We start from the raw sequence: 22,693 nt of genomic DNA on the forward strand, positions 1-22,693 counted from the left end.
GGTAATCTAACATGGACATTGAATGCTTGATCTATGCTACTCATGCCTTTGCCTGTATGCCAATAAACACCTTGCATTTAATTGTCATCATATGCACTTGCTATTTTCCCTTGATGATTTTTCACATGTAGTCATGACCATGTATTAACATCATTCATCTTTTAATGTGCATTAATTACCACCTTTCCCGTTCTCTTCCTTGCTCTATCCCTTGACATTTTAACATACTTTTTCTTTTCTCTCCTTTAGGATGGCCGCCAAGAAAGGTAAGGAGAAAGCTACTCCCAAATCAACAGCAAGGAGAGGCACCAAACGAGCATTAGTGGCAGAGCCATCTTCAACTGCAGTTAAACCCTCAACAAAAAGGATTAAGAGGATTATAAAGGTTGATGAAAAAGAGAAAGCCTTCCCAGCAAAGGACACTGCGCGATTTTCCAATCGCTACTGTGAGCAGATGTTCCCCATCCTGGCAGAAAGGAGTTACAACAACGAATACCTTCTTATCCTCCCGACCCATATTGCTGAATTTGTTGAGCTGCAAATTATACGAAGACAATGGGGTTTCCTACAAAGACAGCCACGGCAGGTTAATCTTTCTTGGGTAGTCGACTTCTACTCTAATTTCCACTGCCAACCCTGCAGTCTGTCTATGTCTGTCAGAAGCAAGTCCCCATTACAGAAGAGGCCATTCAACGAGCTTTAGATCTTCCCCCTACTCCAGAAGGACTGGACGCATTTCAAGAAGCCGCACTCAAGCGCCAGATGTACCAATTTGACTGGGACGTTGTTCTCAGAGTTATCGCACTACCTGGCAGCAGATGGATCTACGGATACCATTGTTCCCTCCTAAGGGAATATTGGCTTCTGCACTTACCTTGGCGGCTCGTGTATGGGCACAGATTATGTCCCATGACATCTTTTCAAGCACTCACGAGTCCTCCTTCACTACAGACATGGCCGTTCTACTATGGTGCATCCTTACAGATCAGCCTCTGAACCTACCAAGACACATCCAAAATGCCATGGGACACGTACAAATTGTGGGCAATTTACCTTTTCCCGCCTTGGTCTCAGATCTTATCTCAGCAGCCGGAGTCTCCTACAGAGCTGGGGACACCAAAGCCATGCTTCCACGGGATGATCAGTATATCCTTAACGGGAAATATATCAGACCTCCAGCAGTCACTGCAAGCCAGCCTACTGAACTGGCTGAAGACATTCCTCCTTCAACACCACAAGCACCTACAACCAATCAACTGCTCCATCAGATACTTGAAAGGTTGGATCGGCAGGAACACAAAGCAAAGCTAAGAGAGCGCCGTAACAAGCGCCGATTCACATACCTCACGGAGCTACTTAAAGGAAAATACAGAGACTCAGACACCCCAGACTCCACTTCCTTTACCAGCACAGGGAGCCATGATGGTCCCGACTGTGGAGATACTGCTACCAGCCCACCCTTGTTCCTGACAGATGGCACCGAGGACAGTGCAAAGCCTTAAGTGTGGGGAGGTCGGTTAGTACCTGACTTCCGGAGGTAATTTCTCTTCCCTAACACCAATAAAATAGGATATTTAGTTAGTTTTTCTTTTGTAGAATAGGATAAATTGCATAGTAATAGGTTAGTTGCATGCATGTTCTACTTGATTGAAAAGACAATAAGTTTCTTCTAAGACCCTATTTTTAGAACAAAATTTCACTAATTTTAATCAAAACTTTTGTGTTAAATTTGCTTGAAGTTATATTTGGAATATGGTTTTTGAGCTAAAGAACAGACAACCTGTGAGACTTTGAACTTAAATACATGGTTACATTATTTAACCATAATTATTTTATTCTTGTGTGTTTACTTCTCTATGATTGTAATCTATATTTTGTATCATCCTATATGTCCAATGTTTAATATATTTATATGCTTGCATATGATTGAGGCCATTATTTGTTTAGCTCACTTATCCAAATTAAGCCTACCCCTTTAGTTACCTTTGTTAGCCACTTTGAGCTTTTAAATCCCATTTGTTCTTTATTTTACCACATCACTAGTCTCAAGCGGAAAAACAATTATATATCCCAATTGAATCTTTGGTTAGCTTGAGGTAGAATTGTGTGTTAATTAAGTATGGGAAAATTGTGGGAACAAAAGATAATAAGGAAATGTGTCATGATAATATAATGGGAATTTGGGTACCTACTCATGTGAAACTGTAAAAGAAAAATTAAAAATCTATGTGCATTGATAAGCTGTGTTTATAAAAAAAATTCAAAAAATATTCAATAATTAAATAAGGGGACAAAATTATCTCAATGCTAAGTTAAATTTCAAGGATCAATGCATATATGATAAAATTAAAATAAAAGTTGATACATGAGTAAGGAATGTGAAAGGGAAATTTTGGGTAGCTAGGTGTGAAATTTAAGCTATAAAGAATATATATGTGTGTTAGGCGAAAGCTTGGGTTAATTAAAGATTCAATTTATGAGCTTACTTAACCATATATATACCCTCACCCTTAGCTTGGCCCCATTACAACCTTGAAAAGAGTTCATGATGTTTGCATTGATATATTAAATGTTGTTGATTGGTTAGGAGAAGAACAAAAATTAGAAAGCATGATTAGAGAAGGATAGAGTGATTACCCTATACACTAGAGAGATTAGAGCATACATACATCATCAGTGAGGGTTCAATGCTTAAATTCTATGTTCCCTGCTTTCATGAGCTACCTTCTTGCATTTTTATCTGTTTTTACTGTATAAGAATTGAATTAGTGGAATTTGATTTGTGATTGTCTTGAAGAGCTTATCTACTTTTGACCAAGCGGACAAGAATCATATAGTTGCATTCACATATATAGGTTGCATTGCATTGCATGAGTTTTACATGTTCCTACTCATTTATTTTATCTCCTTCAACTAAGCATGAGGACATGCTAATGACTAAGTGTGGGGAGGTTGATAAACCATTATTTTATGGTTTATATTGTGCTTAATTGTGTGGTTTTATCAAATCTTTACCCACTTATTCATATGATTAGTATGCATTTATAATTCCTTCCCAAAATTACTTCATGGTTGAATAGCTGCTTCCTAGAGACTTTTAATTTTGCAATTTAATTCTCCTTTATTCCATCTGATGCCGTGATCTGTGTGTCAAGTGTTTCAGGTTTTATAGGGCATGAATGACTTGGAGATTGGAAAGGAAGCTTGCAAAAATGGAAGGAACACAAGAAATTGAGGAGATGACCAGCGAGAAGTGGCACAGACGCATGGCTCACGCAACTGCACGAAATAGAGGAAATTGGAGTGACGCGGACGTATGGCTCACGCGACCGCGCAGATCGGAAACTGCACAAGTGACGCGAATGCGTGGACGACGCGCACGCGTGGCAAGGCAAAATGCTGGATGACGCGAACGCGCGAATGACGCGATCGCGTGACATGCGTGATCTGCAGAATTTGCAGAATTCGCTGGGGGCGATTTTGGGCCCTGTTTTGACCCAGTTTTCGGCCCAGAAAAGCAGATTAGAGCCAGGGAACATGCAGAGACCAAAACAACAAGATTCATTCCGTATAATTTTAGTTTTAGATCTGATTTTACTCCTCCTCTAGGTTTTCTCTCTACACATTTACAGTCCTTAGGATTTTGATTTTATTGCTTTTTAGACTGGGATATTGAGAAGAGTTATTACTTCCGTCAAGACTTCGTCATTCTAGTTTGTTTCCTTACTTGTCACTTACTCTTCTATATCCTTCATTTACTCAGAATTATTATTGGATTATTTTCAGAATTTATTAATACAAGAACTATTTTTATTTTTAATTGATCCTTTTGATTATTATTTATCATATCTTTCAATATTTCCCTTTCTTATTTCGCGGATTTTACAATCATAATGAGCGAGTAGTTCCATAACTTGATTGGGAGTTGATTGAAAGGAGGACCTTGAGTTGGATGCTCAAGAGTAAAATTATAGTTGGGTTTCGCGTTGGGTCGCCCTCTAATCACTGACACTAGTCCTTCCCAAGGGAGAGGATTAGAACTGGTGAATAGAAACTGACTTCCAACTTGCTTAACTTTCTTTTATCTGGAAAAGGATAACTGAGCAGGCAACCTTTAATTATCACTTTTATCTTGGGAGAACTCCATCAAGGATAGGGCTTCCAACTAATCTACTCCCGGTCAAGGTTTTTATTTAAATTACATAAATTCTCTGATTTAATTTCCTGTTTATCAACTCAACCATTTTTTGAAAACATCTGATTAATAAAATAGCACATCTTTCTGCAACTCGTTGGGAGACGACATGGGATTCATACTCCCAGTATTTTAATTTTAATTTTGTGACAACCTTTCTAAATTGATAAGTGGATTTTTGGTTGGTTAAGAACTGTACTTGCAACGTATCTCTTATAACAATTTCTTAACTCGCCAATTTCTGCCACGTTAGTTACTCTCAGATTTCAACATTCTAATTGAAATACAAGAAATAAATAAGAGCATAGTTGTTGTGTTTCTGATTACCAAGCGATTGAGAAAGCGGCAGGCCCAAAGAGCACTACAGTAGCGCCTTGCGAGGTCGTAGAGCCGAAGCGGTAGCGAAGCTCAGGTGGTGATGCAAGTGCGCGGCGAGCGTAGTAGCCCCTCGGGCATCAGCAACTCGGCGGATAGAGAGCTTGAGTCCAATGGACTTCTTATTGATGAATCTCGCGACCTCTTAGCTAGAGACTGGGAGAGAGGAGAATTTCTGCGTAGATGGACTTGCCAAGCTAGGGCTTCATATCAACTCGGTACAGTCTTCAGAGAAAGAAGAGGAATTTATAACTCGGTACATCGATCTCAATAGTTTTCTAAAATCGGAACCCTAAACCCCTCAAATTTCATAATCAAATGAAAATTAATACTTACCTAATCGACGATGTAAGCACAAAGAGGACGATGAGAAGTGCAGAGATCGACGATGATATGGGCAGCGCACGACGATCAGTGCAGGAGGGTTCACGACGGTGAGAGCTTCACGATCTTCACAACGGTGTGGCGCTAAGTGGTGAGTGGGGACTGGGGTGTGATGATCTTTGCGACAGTGAGGCTTCACGATCTTCGCGCGGTGCAGGAGGCAGGGTTTTCTGAAAGGGTTTTCTTTGTGTTTTGGACTTTGAGGGTTTTCTTCTCTACTGAAAGGGTGACTTCTGAGCTTTAGAGGGAATGAAAAATTTCACTAAGTGTGAGCTTACAGAGTGTGTGTGCATTAGGCATCACTTTTAAAACGTACTCAAAACTTAATAAATACGCTACTCTCTAAAAGCGTCCCCTTTGATACGAAAAGTGAACCTATAGATATCAACCTACGGCTACGCTTTATAAGTGATTTCTAAAATACCTTAGGCTACACTTTTTAAATGATGCCACAATTGTGTATCCTTTTCTCATATAAAAAGGCAACATGGAGCTACGCTTTTCAAATGTAGCTTAAAAAAAGTATGGCTGAGTGGATATTTTTCTTGTAGTGAGCAAATAAATTGTTCACGAGTTACATATAAAGAATAATTATCTAAACTCTCTATATAATTTAGATTTAGAAGGTTAATTTCACCAAAGAAAAATTCATCATATTAATTAGCCTCCTTAAAACATATTTACATGTCATTAAAACAACAAAAAATGAAAAATTCATAGATAAATGTAATTGCAAGTACCTACCTATTGGTATTAATCTTCTCATCAGATTCAACAACAGTAACTTCAAAATCATCAATTCCACCTCCGTAACTAATAACAGGTTCACTTTCAACAGTTACGATGTAAATCTCAGCTTTCACAGACACAAGAATACCACATAGATGCCATAACCGTGTTTCTTATTCTCCTATAAAAAGGTAACACGGAGAAAAGCGTAGCCTATTCTATGAATAAGTTACGCTTTTCAAATGTAGCCTAAAAAAATGTGGCTGAATAGGTATTTTTCTTGTAGTGAATTTTTCTATTTAAATAAATAATGTTATAATGCATGCTACCGTGGAGGAGAAAAATGTTAAAGAGATGAAGATTTGTTATGATAGATGATTGGACGGCTAGCTATCAAATAAAATATATTTTATTTTTATTTATTTTTAAAATAAGAATAAATACTTCTCTTTATTTTATGCATGCAAAAACTTCTTTGTCATAGAATTTGGCTAACGTTATTACAAAGCAGGATGCATATTTGTCTCTTTTTTTATATTCTCTTAACGTGAAAGAATCTCTTTATTGGTCAACTTCTCTTGGAAATTTTTGGTGAAGAAAAAAAGGATGTTCCTTTCTTCTTACCTTGTTATAATGCACTGGTGAACCCTCAGAGCTAGAATTAACAAACATGAGACCCCTCAAAAGAAAAGTGATCGTAGAAAAAGCATATATAGCTTTCTAGAGGTAGCACGAATAGAACAACAGGGAAAGGCGAGCTTTATTTAAGAGAGAATGGGAAGTGAATCGGAAAGCTTCCATTTTCGTTCTTGGTTTTTTGGAGCAATTGGACTCCTCTTGTCTTATTCGTAGTTGAAAAGGGAGAGGGAGTCTAAATCCATGGAACGAGATAGTTGAAACACAATTCATGAATCGAATCATTTGGCAAAATTTTGAATCATGAATTGTTAATCCTATCAATACCTAACATTCAGAAACACAATACAAAATTACATTCTAAAAAAAGAAAATTAAGATCTAATATATGAATCATTACCAAAATCATAAATAAGCTAAAAAAAAAATTCAGAGTTTCAAAGTCAAACTCTTTTCTTCATATTCATTTTCCTATTCCAATTTCTTTGATTCCATTTATGTATCTCCCAAAATCCTAAATTCCATTCCAATTCCATCTCAATATATATAATCACCATATCTTTATTTCTAACATCCATCAACCTCTTGTGCCTTAGTTCTCACCTCCTTGCAACTCTATTCAAATTGCATTGATTCACAATTTGACTCACTATTTAAGCTCGTACTATATACTAACATTGAATCTTACTATTTAGAAGCATGTTCGATTCAAACTACCGACTTGAATCATCGACCATCTGACTCGTATCGAATCGCAAGATTCACGATTTGGAATCGTCCGATTCGACTACTATGCAATGGACATTAATGAACCATCATTGATGGATGTGTTGGAATTTTTATATTCCTTATTTTTAATACAATCCATGTTAAATCATTAAGAAAGAAATACCTAAGAACAAAAGCATACCTAAATTCCTAAACATCATTGAAAGAGTTTAGTCCTTTTATCTTCCTCAACCAAAGCCTTCTATGTTCCTAATAGGGTTGAATCGCAACTCTTCTGATGGAAAAAGAGCTGCGGAGGCGGAATCGATGTCTTAGGGACCGAAACTCTTAAATTACTATTTATATTTAAGTATGGCACCTACTAAACCCTAAAATCCAAATAAAATAGTATCTTTGGTTTAATTTTCATTTAATTCTAAATCAAAAATAATAATGACTTATTCAATTTAGTATCTATGACAATAAATGAGATCACTATTATATAAGTTATTTAATGTAAAATTATTTAAATTATGATTATAATTAATATATGTATTACCCATAAATAGATTGAAAACTAATAATTTTCTAACAAGACGTTCCTCATGACACAGTCAATTCGACTCAAGGTCCGGCACTAATAGAAGTTGCTTATTCTCCTAGTAGTTAACAAAAAAGACAGGACTTTATTCGTACACTACCAAAAACACAAAAGTTTACCACAGAAAGATACCTACAAACGAAAAATAATATCAAATTTGCATGACCGTGGTAATCACTTGCAACGTCTTGCATTTTCGTAATCAAATTGTGTAAAGGTTTTTTAGGTTTTTATTTGTCCGTAGTCAACTTGAACTGCACTCTCTCATGAGATCTATGTCGGTCGTTGGAATCAAATGAAGGGATATAGATCTAGGCCTCTTTGTTTGGTCACTCACCAAATCAGTTATCTTTTATTGTAAGCAAAAGCCAAATAATTTTATGTTATTACGAATATCATAAGAGTTTGCAATACTAGATTGCATGATATCTTAAAACATAAATTCTTTTGAGGAAGGTGTGAAATCTCTTTCATGCATGTTCAAGATTTTCTAATGACTATTTTTTCTCAAAAATATGCAGTTAAAGATCTAATTAAGTTTTTAATTGTAGATACTTTTAATTTGTTGAGAAATAATTAGCTAATTCTAATATTTTTACATTAAAAAAGATCTAATTACAAAATTAAAAACAGTGTAAAAATTTAATTAAAAAAATATAAAAACATAATTGTAAATTTAGTAAAACTATAACGATCAATAGGTAATTAAACCTATATCTTTTACCTACATTTGATTTTCTTATTACATATTAAAATCATATATAAAAATTACAGAAAAATTAGACAACTAATAAACAATTTTTTAACTAACTCCAACTAAGTCATTGTGCTCACATTTTTTCTTCTTCTTCTTTGTTGTACATACATTGTTGCTGCTGCTTCCTTTTTTTTTTCCCCTCCTTTCTTTTCCACCTCTTTTTCCTTCGTTATGGTCTTCCTCCTCCTCCTTTTCTCATTTAATTTTTCTCTTCTTTCTTTTTCTTCCTACTCTTTCATTATCATTATCATCATCATCTTCTCCTTCTTAATTAAATATAGCACAATTAGTTAGAGTGTTTAATGCAAAAGCACATCATTTAGTTGTAAATGACACAAAAAAATTTATAAATAACACCGAAAAATTTTAGTGAATGACACAAAAAATATTTAAAGAGCCACAAGTCTAAAATTGACTCACTCAACCAACAAAATATATTTAATTGTATTTTAGATTCAAAACACACATTAAATTATTGTAAATGACACATGAATGGCTTAATATATATATATATATATATATATATATATATATATATATATATATTAGTTTAATACCACACAATTAATTCAGTGATAACAAAAATACGTTATTTAGTTAGAAATGACATAACAAATCTTTAACAAAATATATTCAAATGTACTTTGGAAACAAAAAATACATCCATTTATTGCACATAACACATACATAAATAACTAAATCTCTTATATAAGCATTTAATACATCTCAACTAATTCAATGATAAGAAAAATACATTATTTAGTTAGAAATGACACATTTAAAAAATTCATGTGTCATAGTTAAAAAATTTTAGTGTCAAATTAAAAAATTTCTTGTGTTACGATTAAAAAGTTTCGATTCAAAATTTTCCTCCTCCTCCTTCTTCTTCACATTTTCATAATTTGCGTTTTACTCTTTTAACAAGAACCTATGTCATAGTTAAGAAAATTCAATGTTAAAAATAAGAAACTTTTTGTGTTATGGTTAAAATTTTTTTGTGCTACTTTTTTGATAAGTTTTGCACAATTCAAAACTCTACCTTCTCTTTTTTTCTTTTTTATCATCATCTTATTTCACCTCCTCATAATTCTTCTTGTTTCATCTTATTAATAAGAAATAAAAAAATCAAATAAAAAAAAATGTTACAATAACTACCTGAAAGTGGAAGAAAAGAAAAAATAAAAATATACAACAATAATAAAAAAACGATAATAAAAAAAATACACAAAAAAAAATGTATAATTTACACACATTGTGTGAATAATTTTTATTAAATTTTGGTCAATTTAATTAATTTGACTGACAAAAGTACTTAAATAAATAACAGAACAAAACAAATGACAAAAATCGTGAAAGAAAATAAAATTATGACACGTGCTGAACCCAATTGTATAAGATTAGTATAGATAGATTAAAAGATTTGCAATTTACGAAAATCCCAAGCCCTCATATTTACATTAATCACTTGACGAAATCATCTAGTTAGATGTTCACCCATTTAAAGTCCATATTAAAATTAATCTTCATGTTCTTTTAAGAAGGATAATATCAGTTTCAAATTAAGATGAGAGTGGGAGAAAATTTTCTAAAATAAAGATTATAGTATTTCAATTACTATTAAATTTATTATTTTTCATATATAAATTTATGATACAGCTACTTACTCAAATTAAACAAAGATCACTGGTATATATATGTAAATATAAAAAAATCACAAATGAAATCAATGTAAGTATAATATTAGGGCAGAGAGAATTAAGAATTAGGTAATGGTAGCCTGCTTCTATTTGCACAAAATTACAGAACAGAAGAAAGAATGAGAAATAGAAAGAAAATCACAAAAAGAAAATTCAGAGAGAAATTCAAAAAAGAAGGCCCACAATTCACCATGTCTCTTTTGCCAATATGACGTCCGCTTAATAGGCACCAATTCTATTAGTTGTGTTTGTTGTATCTTGAATGTGTCATATGGTCATTTTTGTTACGATCCTTATTGTGCTCTGCCTGAGTTGCTCCCTTTGAGTGCAGCATGTTACTACCATTGCTATCATTACCCCCACTTTTAAAAGGGACTTTGCCCTCAAGGTCAAAGGAAGAAAATTGCTGCTTCATCTGCTCATATAGTTTCCAAGTGGCTTCTTCTGCTGCCAATGAGTCCCACTGAATTAAAACCTTCTCCTGCCATCTATTGTCTTTTTTGATCGTGCGGTGACCTAACGCTTGCTGAGGCTCCAGTATCACAGGATTGCCATCTGTGAGCTAATGAGAAGGAAAAATTGCCGCAACAGGATGTCCCACAAACTTTTTGAGAAGGGAATGTGAAACACCAGATGAATCCAAGTGTGGGCCGGGAGATTTAACTTATAAGCCACCTTCTCCACACGTGCTAGCACTTTGAAAGGTCTAAAATACTTCATAGATAATTTTTTATTCGCCCGTAAAGCAAGGGACTACTATCGATAGGGTTGCAATTTAACAAATACGAAATCCCCAATTTGAAACTCCAGGTCCCTTTATTTCAGATCCGCTTTGGCTTTTATTCTAATTTGGGCCCTCTCTAGGTTCAACTTGAGCTCTGCCAGAACACTATCTCTCTGCTGCAGCTGCTCCTGCAGGGTTTGAGGATCATTAGAATGGAGAGTGTATCAAAGAATAGCAGGGAAATCACGACCAAAAAGAGCCTTATAAGGGGACATGCCGATTGAGGAGGAGTGCCAAGACATATGGTAACCGAATGCAGCCCAAGGAAGCAAAGAAAGCCAGTCCTGCTGGTTATGCTGGGTAAAGCACCGGAGATACAATTCCAAGCAACGATTCAACCCTTGAGATTGGCCATCAGTCTCTAGGTGGAAGGCTGTACTACGGGCCAGTGTGATACCTTGTCTAGCACAAAAATGCTCCCAAAATCTACGAGTGAAGACTTTATCACGGTCAGACACAATCGAGTTCAGAGGACCATGCAAACTCACAGTCCGATCAATAAAAACATCAGCCACTTTTGCTACAGTGTAATTCATCGGCAGAGGTATGAAATGAGCAAATTTTGATAAACGGTCCACCACCACCATTATCACCAAATAACCTTGTACTTTAGGAAGCCCTGTGACAAAATCCATGGATATCTTGCCAAAATGTGGAGGAATTGGCAGCGGAACCAATAACCCCGCTAGAGCTTGCGTCATGTACTTGGCCTGTTGACACACTTGGCACCTAGCCACATACTCTTTAACAGTCGCACGCATATGCCTCTAAAAAAATTGAGCCGAGACTCTCGCTAGACTCTTCTGAAATCCCACATAACCACCCACTTTGGAATCATGAAATTCAGCTAAAATGGTTGGTATAAAGGATGAATCCCTTAGCACCACCAGCCTGCCATCCCAATACCACAGTCCATTCTGCTGCTGCAATCTGTTAGACTCCAGTTTAGTCACCAAGAACTCAGAAGCTGGTGTAAAATGATCGGAGAGAAGCCTTAAGTTGTAACACAAAAGAGGATTCCATGGTAGAGAATATCATAAAGGCGTGAGACAACCCATCTGCCCCTTGCTTGTCTTTGCCCTTTTTGAATTTAATGATAAAGTCATACCCAAGCAACTTCGGAAGCCAAGCTTGCTGCAACGGGGTTTGGATCACTTGGTTCTGCATTTCTTTCAAGCTTTGATGATCCGTTCGAATGACAAAATAATGAGCCAGTAAATAATGCCGGAATTTTGAAGCTACTGTGAGTATCGCTTGCATTTCTCTAGCATAAGTGGAATATTTCTGCATAGGTAATGAAAGTTTTTTCGAGAAGTATGCAATCAGGTGGTTATCTTGACTCAAAATAGCTCCAAAACTGAATCCTAACACGTCTGTTTCCAGGACAAATGGTTTAGAGAAATCTGGTAAAGCCAAGACAGGAGCATTCATTAAAGCATTCTTCAACGTATTAAAAGCCTCCTCTACCAAATCAGACTAGTGAAAGCTTTCCTTCCGCAGCAGGTCAGTGAGAGGGGATGCCATCATAGCAAAATTCATGATAAATTTACGATAACAGCTTGTAAGGCCTAGAAAACCTCATAGTTGGCACACTGATATAAGAATAGGCCAATCTTTAATAGCTGAGACCTTAGCATCATCCACCCGGACCCCATCGCCGGAGATCATACGACCAAGATAATCGATACTCCGCTGGCCGAAGGAGCACTTAGACAACCTTGCAGCTAAACAATTGCCTCATAGAACCGATAGGACCCTACATAAGTGTGTCAGATGTGAAGGCCAATCAGGACTATAAACCAAGATATCGTCAAAAAATACCAGCACAAATTTTCATAACATATCAGCAAACACAGAGTTCATAAGGGATTGAAATGTGGCCAGTGCATTTGTCAGCCCAAATGGCATTACTAGCCATTCATATAGACCGCGGTGAGTCCTAAATGCAGTCTTGTAGGAATCCTCAGGGGCGACCCGAATTTGATGATACTCTACTCTCAGATCTAGTTTAGAGAAAAATCTAGTGCCGAACAATTCATCCAAATAATTTGTCCGCTGTTGGCATATGAAAAGAGTCTTTGATCGTGGTTGCATTCAACGCCTTATAGTTGATGCGAAAATGCCAAGATCCATCCTTTTTTTGACCAAAATCACCGGTGATGAGAAAGGACTAGTACTCGGGCGAATGATTCCTTCATTTAACATTTCTGTCACTAGTTTCTCTATTTCTGTCTTCTGGCTATGAGCATACCTATAGGGTCGAAACTTCACAATTGTAGTACTAGAAATTAGAGGAATATGATGATCATGTGCTCACTTCGGTAGAAGACCTTTGGGAGGGCAAAAAACCTCAGGAAAACCATGCAGTAATTCTACGAGATCAGGCACCAACTCAAGAGGGAAGGCCAATCAGGAGAACCTTCTTCCACCAGAAGTTGTCTAACCTGCAATATAAACAAAGCAGCTATACCATCTACTGCTTGAAGCCATTTAAACTGATGTAATGAAGTTGGATCTGGAATTTGTTTTCGCTCCCCTTTCAAGGTAACCAAGTGATCACCAGCCAAGAACATGATAAACATTTCCCTATAATTAACCAACTATTGCTGAGCACCAACTCCTCCGAGGCTATAGGCAAAAGATAGGCCGAAATGCATAGGAAATAATCTTGGACAACAACTGGAACCTCTTTAATTTCACCCTCACAACACAGCAAATCACCACTTCCCACCTCTACAGCAAACAGAAGGGCTTGGTGAACCATAAATTTCAATGCTTCTGTGAAACGAGGATGGATAAAATTATCCGAACTCCCTTCGTCCATCAAAATATGAATAGGATGATTCTTAATAAATCCCGAAAAATGAATGGAACGCCTCGAGAGGACCCCTGACAATGCAATATGACAATTGTGGTGTCTCAAGGGCTTCTACCCTTGATTCTTGGTCATTATCAGGCCCTAGAATAGGCTCACCACCATTATCTGGCTCAGCTGGAATGTTTTCTTAGGTTTGAATTATAAAATATTATTTTTGGAGGCACAACAGTAAGAAGATGAAAAATTTTCATCACAAGTAAAACACAACCCATTCGCTCAACAAAATTGGATTTCTGCAGGCGAATGTTTACGAAGCTGGGGATGCTCAGCAGGGATGGGTAATAATGGGGTGGATGCAGGATCTAGCGTTGGGAGGGTTGCCAATCGTTAGGCCTTTAGTGGCTTGCGTAAGTATCGGTGGCCGCTGAGCCAACTAAATGAAAGGTGGTTGTGGTGGTCGATTGCGAGGCGGCACCGAGAGGAAACGCTCCTCAAACAATTTTGCTAAAGCGACCGCTTGTAACAGCGTAGGTGGGGAGCGATATTTCACATCTCGGCAGAGCTCTGGGTGCAAGCCACCCACAAAACGATCCAGGAGTAAGGCCTCATCCATGCCATAAGTCCTAGTGGCCAAATTATTGAAAGCATCAAAGTAATTAGAAACAAAGTTAACCTATTTGAGCTTCAGCAAATCCACCCGAGGATTATCGAACTATGAGGGACCAAATTGAAGTTGAATAACTGTGGCAAGTAGGGCTGGCAATATATACCCTATCCGCAGGTACCCAACCTGGACTAACCCGTTCGGGTAAGGTTGTCTACCCAACTCGCTGCGGATAGGGTAGGGTACGGTTGCGAGTTTGCCTGCAGGTAGGGTAGGGTACAGGTTCAAGGTATACCCTACCCTACCCTACCCGCATCCCTAATATATTATATAATATATATGTAAAAGTTATGTATGTACTAAAGAAAGTAAGTGTTGAACTCACAATCTTCCTCTTATAAAACTTGAAATAACCACTAAGCTAGTTGATGATCATATTATTTGTAATTTTATGTTGGATTTCTTTAAGATTTTATTGTTTTTAATTTTAATTTGAACTTAGTTTTTTATTTTCTATTTTATTAATATGTATAAAATTTGGAATGGTTGAATTTTATGTTTGGTTGAAAATTTTTTATTTTTCTGCGGGCAGGATCGGGTAGCGTAGGGTTTAAAACTTTAGAGTGCGGGTAGGGTTAGGTTGAGAGATTCTCAACCCGCGGGTAGGGTAGGGTAGAGTTTTTAGAAAATTTTCAACCGACGGGTAGGGTTATGGTAGAGTCCAAACCCTACTCTAGCATACCCATTGCTAGCTCTAGTGGAAAGAGAAAACCAATTTGTCACCTAGCCCGTCTTCTCCAGGAGCTGGAACCACGCTAGTGCCTTACCCTATAGGTTCACTGCCACCAAGTCAATCTTCTAGTGTTTAGGCATATTGTAAATCTTAAAAAAATGATCCGCTCGATAAATCAATTGAATAACATCATTACCACCGGCAAAACGCGGGAAATCAACTTTCATTTGGCACGGTGGAGCGAATCTTGACCCCCCAAGAGTCACGTCAGCGGGCCGCTGCTTTTGTTCAAGACATTGGATCAATTGAACCTGAATGTTAGCTAGCGTTCTATTCATGGTAGATAGTTCTTCATGGTGACTCTCCCCTTGCACAGTGAGCCTAGTAATGGCCGATTGCATCGTTTGTAGCCGCGTGTTGTCCGCCATGGCAAGTCAATGAAAGTACCAAAATGATATGGCTGCTTACTCAAATTAAGCAAAAATCACTGGTATGTATGTGTAAGTATAGAAAAATCACAAATGGAATTAATGTAATTACAATATTGGGGCAGAGATAATTGAGAATTAGGTAATGATAGCCTAGCTCAACTTGCACAAAACCACAAAGCAGAAGAAAGAATGAGAAATAGAAAGGGAATCACATGAAGAGAATTCAGAGAGAGATTTAGAAAGAAAGGCTCACAATTCACACACGTCTCTCTTGCCAATGTCACGCCCGGTTAATAGGCACCAATTCTATTAGTTGCGTTTGTTGTAGCTTGAGTGTGTCATATGATCATTTTTGTTACGATCCTCATTGTGCTCTGCGTGCATTGCTCCATTTGAGTGCAACATGTTACTACCATTGCTATCAATTTATTAACTTAATTTAAAAATAATTAAATATTTATTTTTTCATTTTGTCAATTTATTATTTTAAAAGAGTCTTAACCTGAAAAATTAGTAGCATATATAAGAAAAAGAATAAGAATTTTGATGAATGACGTTGAGACTCGTTATGTTTGTTTATATATATGAATTTTGAAATAAAAACTCAGATATATAAAATTATATTTTATAAATGAAATATGAATGTAAATATTTTGTCTTAAGATATTAAATTAATATATTTTATATTTTTTAAAAATTAAAACTATTAATAAGAGATATAATTTATTTTTTTATTATTTTTATTAAGTTTTATGATAATATTTTTTATTATTATATTTTTTGATAAATCTTTTATGCAAAAAAATAAATTAAATTTTTATAATTTTTTTATATAATTTTATCATTTAAAAAATATAAAAATATTAATTTAAATACCAGCAAAGATTATATAGAGTTACATATATTCCTTCTGAAGCAATATTATTGCAACACGTGTGCTGAAGATGATTGAGTCGGTCAACTTTGGTGTCAGATAAATTAGTGTTGTTGCAAGAAGTGATAGAATTAGAGTGAATGTTATGGTACATATCACATTGTGCCTAACTTACTATAAAAGATAAATATATAATATTTAATAAATTTTAAATATTTTATTTTTTATTTTTAAAAATAAGTTAGACAATTTAAACACTAAAATAAAAGACACCATAAAATTCACCTAGAATTAGAAAGTAAATTTTAAACTGCGTCTTGCCAAATAAGGTTAATGATACACCTGTTATCTCTGACACAAGTTGATGCTTTGCTGTCTAATTTTTGCAAAAATTTGAAAAAGATCCTTTTACTTGTTCTGATTTATTTTTTTTCGGTGAAATAAAGGGGACAAGGCCCAAAATGAACAACAATTAACTACTTTCTAATAGATAGGAAACAAATTCCTTCTTTTTCTCACAATCTATGAACCTAACGAGTTCACTTGGTGGTGTATCTAAAAAAATAAAATCAATTTGCTTCCCTAAGCTCCTTTTCGCAAGCCAGTCAGCGCATTCGTTGCCTTCACGGAGGGTGTGATTAAAAGCAAGCTCCCACGGTCTATTTATGATGTCCTGTATATCTCTTAACAGGGTACTGATCTTCTGCGATTGAAACTTCCAGTTCAAAATGTCATAGGCCTCAATTGAATCTACTTCCATAATAAGCCTTCTCATGCCTAAGTCCCATGCTATTCTCATCCCATGGTAGCCCCACACAATTCTGCTTCCAAGACCGAACAACTTCCCAAATTAGATTAAAATCCCGCCAACCACTCTCCCTCATGTGTTATGAGAAGACCTCCACAACCTACTTTTGTCTCGTTGTCTCTTACAGCTCCATCAGTATTCACCTTTACCCATCCCCTGGGAGGTGTACTACAATGAATATTCTATTGAGATTGTAATCTTCTCCCTCTCATCCCTTGCTATTTTCTTTGATAAGCTTCCTTGAAATTCTGGACTGTGTTTCTAATCACTACAGTGGTATTCCTAGGTCTTATGAATGTTGGTGAAAACACCTCTTGATTTCTCCATTTTCAAATGAACTAGTTAGCTACAAAAAACTCATCTTTCCAATCCAACAGGGAGTGCTTCCCAAGATCATTTTTAATATTGAAATTGATCCACTCTTCTAAGTCTAAACCAAAAAAGACTACAAATGCAGCTGGGTTTAAAAGTTGAGTCCAAATTCTCGAGGCTCTCGGACAATCCCTCTAAACATGGAGTGGTATTTCAGAGTGTCCAGTACAGCAATGGCAATTTGGATTTGTCCTCAGCATTTTGGCTCTTCTACTTGCTATTAGAATTCTTCCATGAGAGACTTGCCACATGAAAACTTTTATTCTCTGTGGCCCCTTCCACTTCCAAATTGGCCCCTTCCACATGAGAGACTTGCATGCAATATTTGTTGTCTTGGTAAGTTCTTTATAAGCAGATGTAACTGTGTAACATCCATCAGTAGTTAATCCCCAACAAATTGAATCTTGCAAATCTTTCTTTGGGGGAGGGATGGATTTAATGATGCTTACGATATGTTCAGGCAGAAACTTTTGAATATCCACGATATTCCATTCACCCTTTTCATTCACATAGTCCACAACCAAATCATCTTTTCTAGAATTGGCAATTGGATTGATGGTAGTTCTATCAAGTCTATCATAATTCAGCACCCATTTATCCTTCCAAAAAAGAGCATTTCTCCCATCTCCAATCACATATCTATAGTACTTTTTAACCTGTGGCCATAATCTCACTAATTCTTTTCAAAGGGTAGAATCATTTGCCCTTCTACTCAGCCCTTTTGCTCCCTCCCTTCCATCTATATATTAACTAATGAAAAATCTTGCCCATAGTGAGTCTGATTCTATGATAAGCTTCCAAATGATCTTCATAAGGAATGACTCATTGACAACTTAAAGGTTCCTCATTCATATTCCGCCTTGAATCTTCAGCTTGCAAAGAGTACTCCAGCCAATGTGATGTATTCTCTTCTGTTCTTCTAAATCACCCCAAATTAATTTTCTTTGGACTTTTTCTAGTTGGTTGCATATCCCTTTTGGTAGTTTCGAGTGTTGCATTTCAAAATATGCAAGTGGACTCAAAATTGTCTTGGCTAAAGTGATTCTCCCTACAAGAAACAAGCACTGGGTCTTCCACCCCTTCAATTTTCTCTCCGTTCTATCAAGGACATTTTTTAATTTTTCTTTTCCCCTTATGTGGTTACTAATGAGGGCTCCTAAGTATCTCCCCAGGACCGGTTTCTCTTGAAAATGACAAACATTTAAGATGGCTTATCTATCTTCCCTTTTAGTATTGCAAGAGAAAGTAACAGTAGTTTTGATGTTACTTATTTTCAAGCTAAAGACAGAGAAGAATTGATCCATACATCTCTTTATTTCCTCCATTTGGCCTATACAAGCTTCCCCAAAGACAAGCAAGTCATCGGCAAATAAAAGGTGAGAGATTGATGGTCCCGTGCGCCCAACTCTCATTGGGGTCCATCTTCTTGCCTCCACACTATCCTCTATAACATGTGACAATCTATCCATCACTATGACGAAAAGGTATCGCGAAATGGGATCCCCTTGTCTTATCCCTCTCGTTGGATGGAAGTCCATAGTTTTTCCCCCATTCCATAGAATATTATATTGTACAGAGGAGACACATTCCATGACAAGGTGAACAAATTGCTCTCCCGGGTTGAAATCTAGAAGACAATTTCTGTGGAAGTCCCATTTGAGGCGATCGTATGCCTGTTCAAAATCAAACTTTATTGCCATACTCCCTTTCTTCATTTTATCTTCTTCATCGAATGAGCTAGCTCTTTAGCAATAAGAATGTTATCATGTATTTTTCTGCCTAGAACAAAACTAGATTGAAAAAGGGCAATTCTATTCAACATAGCAAGCTTGAGTCTTTTCACAATGATCTTCGCAATGCACTTATAACTAACATTGCATAAGGAGATAGGTCTAAACTGAGTAATAAAATCTGGAATTTTTACCTTGGGAATAAGCGTGATAAAGTGTGGAATTGATCTCACTCATCAAGCTTGGATCTGCCCACTTTTGTCTCGCCATACTAATTACACTCTCTCCCACCATCTTCCAACGTTGTTTGAAAAATCTAGCAGGAAAACCGTCCGGACCTGGAGCTTTCATAGATCCTATCTTGAAAAGTGCTTCTTTGATCTATCTCTCTGTAGGCATCCTCTTCAGATTCTTTTTTATGTTCTCGTCTAAAGAGGGGTAAGGCCTCACATCATGTAAGAAGGGTAGCCCTTTGTGATCATCTGTATACAAGGTTTTGAAAAAGGATATAACATGGCTTGCCAACTCCTCATGGTCTTCAATCCACCTCCCTTCATAACTTTTCAATTTTAAGATTTTGTTCCTTGATGAGCGGATAATTTATACGCTTTTTGACATTGTTTTTAGTATGTTTTTAGTAGGATCTAGTTACTTTTAGGGATGTTTTTAATAGATTTTGTGTTAAATTCACATTTCTGGACTTTACTATGAGTTTGTGTGTTTTTCTGTGATTTCAGGTATTTTCTGGCTGAAATTGAGGGACTTGAGCAGAAATCAGATTCAGAGGTTGAAAAAGGACTGCTGATGCTATTGGATTCTGACCTCTCTGCACTCAAAGTGGATTTTCTAGAGCTACAGAACTCGAAATGGCGCACTTCCAATTGCTTTGGAAAGTAGACATCCAGGGCTTTCCAGCAATATATAATAGTCCATACTTTGGCCAAGAATTGACGACGTAAACTGGCGTTCAACGCCAGCTTTCTACCTAAATCTGGCGTCCAGCGCCAGAAAAGAATCCAAAACTAGAGTTGAACGCCCAAACTGGCACAGAAACTGGCGTTCAACTCCACAAATGGCCTCTGCACGTGCTACACTTAAGCTCAGCCCAAACACACACCAAGTGGGCCCCGGAAGTAGATTTATGCATCAATTACTTACTCATGTAAACCCTAGTGACTAGTTTATTATAAATAGGACCTTTTTACTATTGTATTAGGCATCTTTGGATTACCTTATGATCCTTTGATCACGTTTTAGGGGGCTGGCCATCTCGGCCATGCCTGGACCTTTCACTTATGTATTTTCAACGGTAGAGTTTCTACACTCCATAGATTAAGGTGTGGAGCTCTGCTGTTCCTCAAAGATTAATGCAAGTACTACTGTTTTCTATTCAATTCATCTTATTTCGCTTCTAAGATATCCATTCGCACCCAAGAACGTGATGAAGGTGATGATTATGTGTGACGCTCATCACCATTCTCCCCTATGAACACGTGTCTGACAAACACTTCCGTTCTACATGAAATAAGCTAGAATGAATATCTCTTAGATCTCCTAACCGGAATCTTCGTGGCGTAAGCTAGAATGATGGCGGCATTCAAGAGAATCCGGAAAGTCTAAACCTTGTCTGTGGTATTCCGAGTAGGATTCAATGATTGAATGACTGTGACGAGCTTCAAACTCGCGAGTGCTGGGCGTTAGTGACAGACGCAAAAGGAGGGTGAATCCTATTCCAGCATGATCGGGAACCGACAGATGAATAGCCGTGTCGTGACAGGGTGCGTGAGCATATTATTCACTGAGAGGAGGGGATGTAGCCACTGACAACGGTGATGCCCTTGCATAAAGCCAGCCATGGAAAGGAGTAAGACTGATTGGATGAAGATAGCAGGAAAGCAGAGGTTCAGAGGAACGAAAAGCATCTCCATTCGCTTATCTGAAATTTCTACCAATGAATTACATAAGTATCTCTATCCCTATCTTATTGTATTAAATTCGAAAATACCATTATCACTTTATATCTGCCTGACTGAGATTTACAAGGTGACCATAGCTTGCTTCATACCAACAATCTCCGTGGGATTCGACCCTTACTCACGTAAGGTATTACTTGGACGACCCAGTGCACTTGCTGGTTAGTTGTATCGAAGTTGTGACAATTATGAATTAAGATCAGAGCACCAAGCTTTGGAGCCATTACCAGGATTTGTTCGAGCCTGGAAATCACAATTTCGTGCACCAAGTTTTTGGCGCCGTTGCCGGGGATTGTTTGAGTTTTCGGCAAGCTTTTGGTCCGGTAACATCAGTGCCAAGTCTGATCCGGCAACAACGCCAAGTTTTTGGCGCCGTTGCCGGGGATTGTTTGAGTTTGGACAACTGACGGCTCATCTTGTTGCTCAGATTAGGTAATTTTCTTTTCGTTTTGTTTTCAAAAAAAAAAAAATCTTTCAAAAATATTTTCAAAAATCTCTCATCTGTTTTCGAAAAAAAAAAAATTGTTTTCAAAAATTTTATTCAAAATTTTTAAGAATGAATTCTAGTGTTTCATGAAGCATGTGAAGCCTGGCTGGCTATAAAGCCATGTCTGAATTCTTTTGGACTGAGGCTTCCAACCATCAGCTCTTACACGACTGTAGGGTATGTCAGGCATGTCATGTCTGAATTACATGCTGAAGCTTGGCTGGCCATTGGCCATGTCTAGTGTTTTGGACTGGAGCTTTCTTTGAAGGCTTGACTGGCTAGTGAGCCATGTCTAATTCCTGGACTGAAGCTTTAGACTAAGAATGCAAGATTCCTGGAATTCATATTAAAAATTTTGGAATCCTTATTTTCCTTTTTCATATAATTTTCGAAAAAAAAAATCCAAAAAAATTAGAAAATCATAAAAATCAAAAATATTTTTTTGTTTCTTGTTTGAGTCTTGAGTCATGTTATAAGTTTGGTGTCATTTGCATGTGCATCTTGCATTTTTCGAAAATTCATGCATTCATAGTGTTCTTCATGATCTTCAAGTTGTTCTTGGTAAGTCTTCTTGTTTGATCTTGATGATTTTTTGTTTTGTGTCTTTTCATGTTTATCATATGCATTTTTGAATTCTTAGTACCTAAGCATTAAAGAATTCTAAGTTTAGTGTCTTGCATGTTTTCTTTGCATTAAAAGTTTTTCAAAATTGTGTCTATGATGTTCATCTTGGCATTCAAAGTGTTCTTGGTGTTCATCTTGACATTCATAGCATTCTTGCATGCATCACATGTTTTGATCTAAAAAATTTCATGCATTGCATAATTTTCATGTTTTTCATAAAAGTTTCAAAAATCAAAAAAAAAAAATATCTTTCCCTTTTTCTCTCATCAAATTTGAAAATTTGAGTTGACTTTTTCAAAAATTTTTAAAAATCAAGTTGTTTCTTATGAGTCAAATCAAATTTTCAATTTGAAAATCTTATCTTTTTCAAAAT

General features: G+C 36.6%; 1 protein-coding gene across 1 annotated transcript in view; it reads right to left on the reverse strand.

Moving 5' to 3' along the window:
* The window catches only part of LOC148573444 (subtilisin-like protease SBT2.5), a 62,622-nt gene extending 52,125 nt beyond the window's left edge, over nucleotides 1–10,497 (reverse strand). Inside the window, exons 1-2 of the mRNA XM_088505774.1 lie at nucleotides 10,371–10,497; nucleotides 5,699–5,810 (exon numbers count right to left, since the gene is read on the reverse strand). Coding sequence (XP_088361900.1) covers nucleotides 5,699–5,810; nucleotides 10,371–10,497 — 239 coding nt within the window. The remainder of the gene's footprint in view (nucleotides 1–5,698; nucleotides 5,811–10,370) is intronic.
* Nucleotides 10,498–22,693: the final 12,196 nt, after the last annotated feature.

Source organism: Arachis ipaensis, chromosome B2, assembly GCF_059453495.1.
Source record: "Arachis ipaensis isolate K30076 ecotype BB chromosome B2, ASM5945349v1, whole genome shotgun sequence".
NCBI lineage: Eukaryota > Viridiplantae > Streptophyta > Magnoliopsida > Fabales > Fabaceae > Arachis > Arachis ipaensis.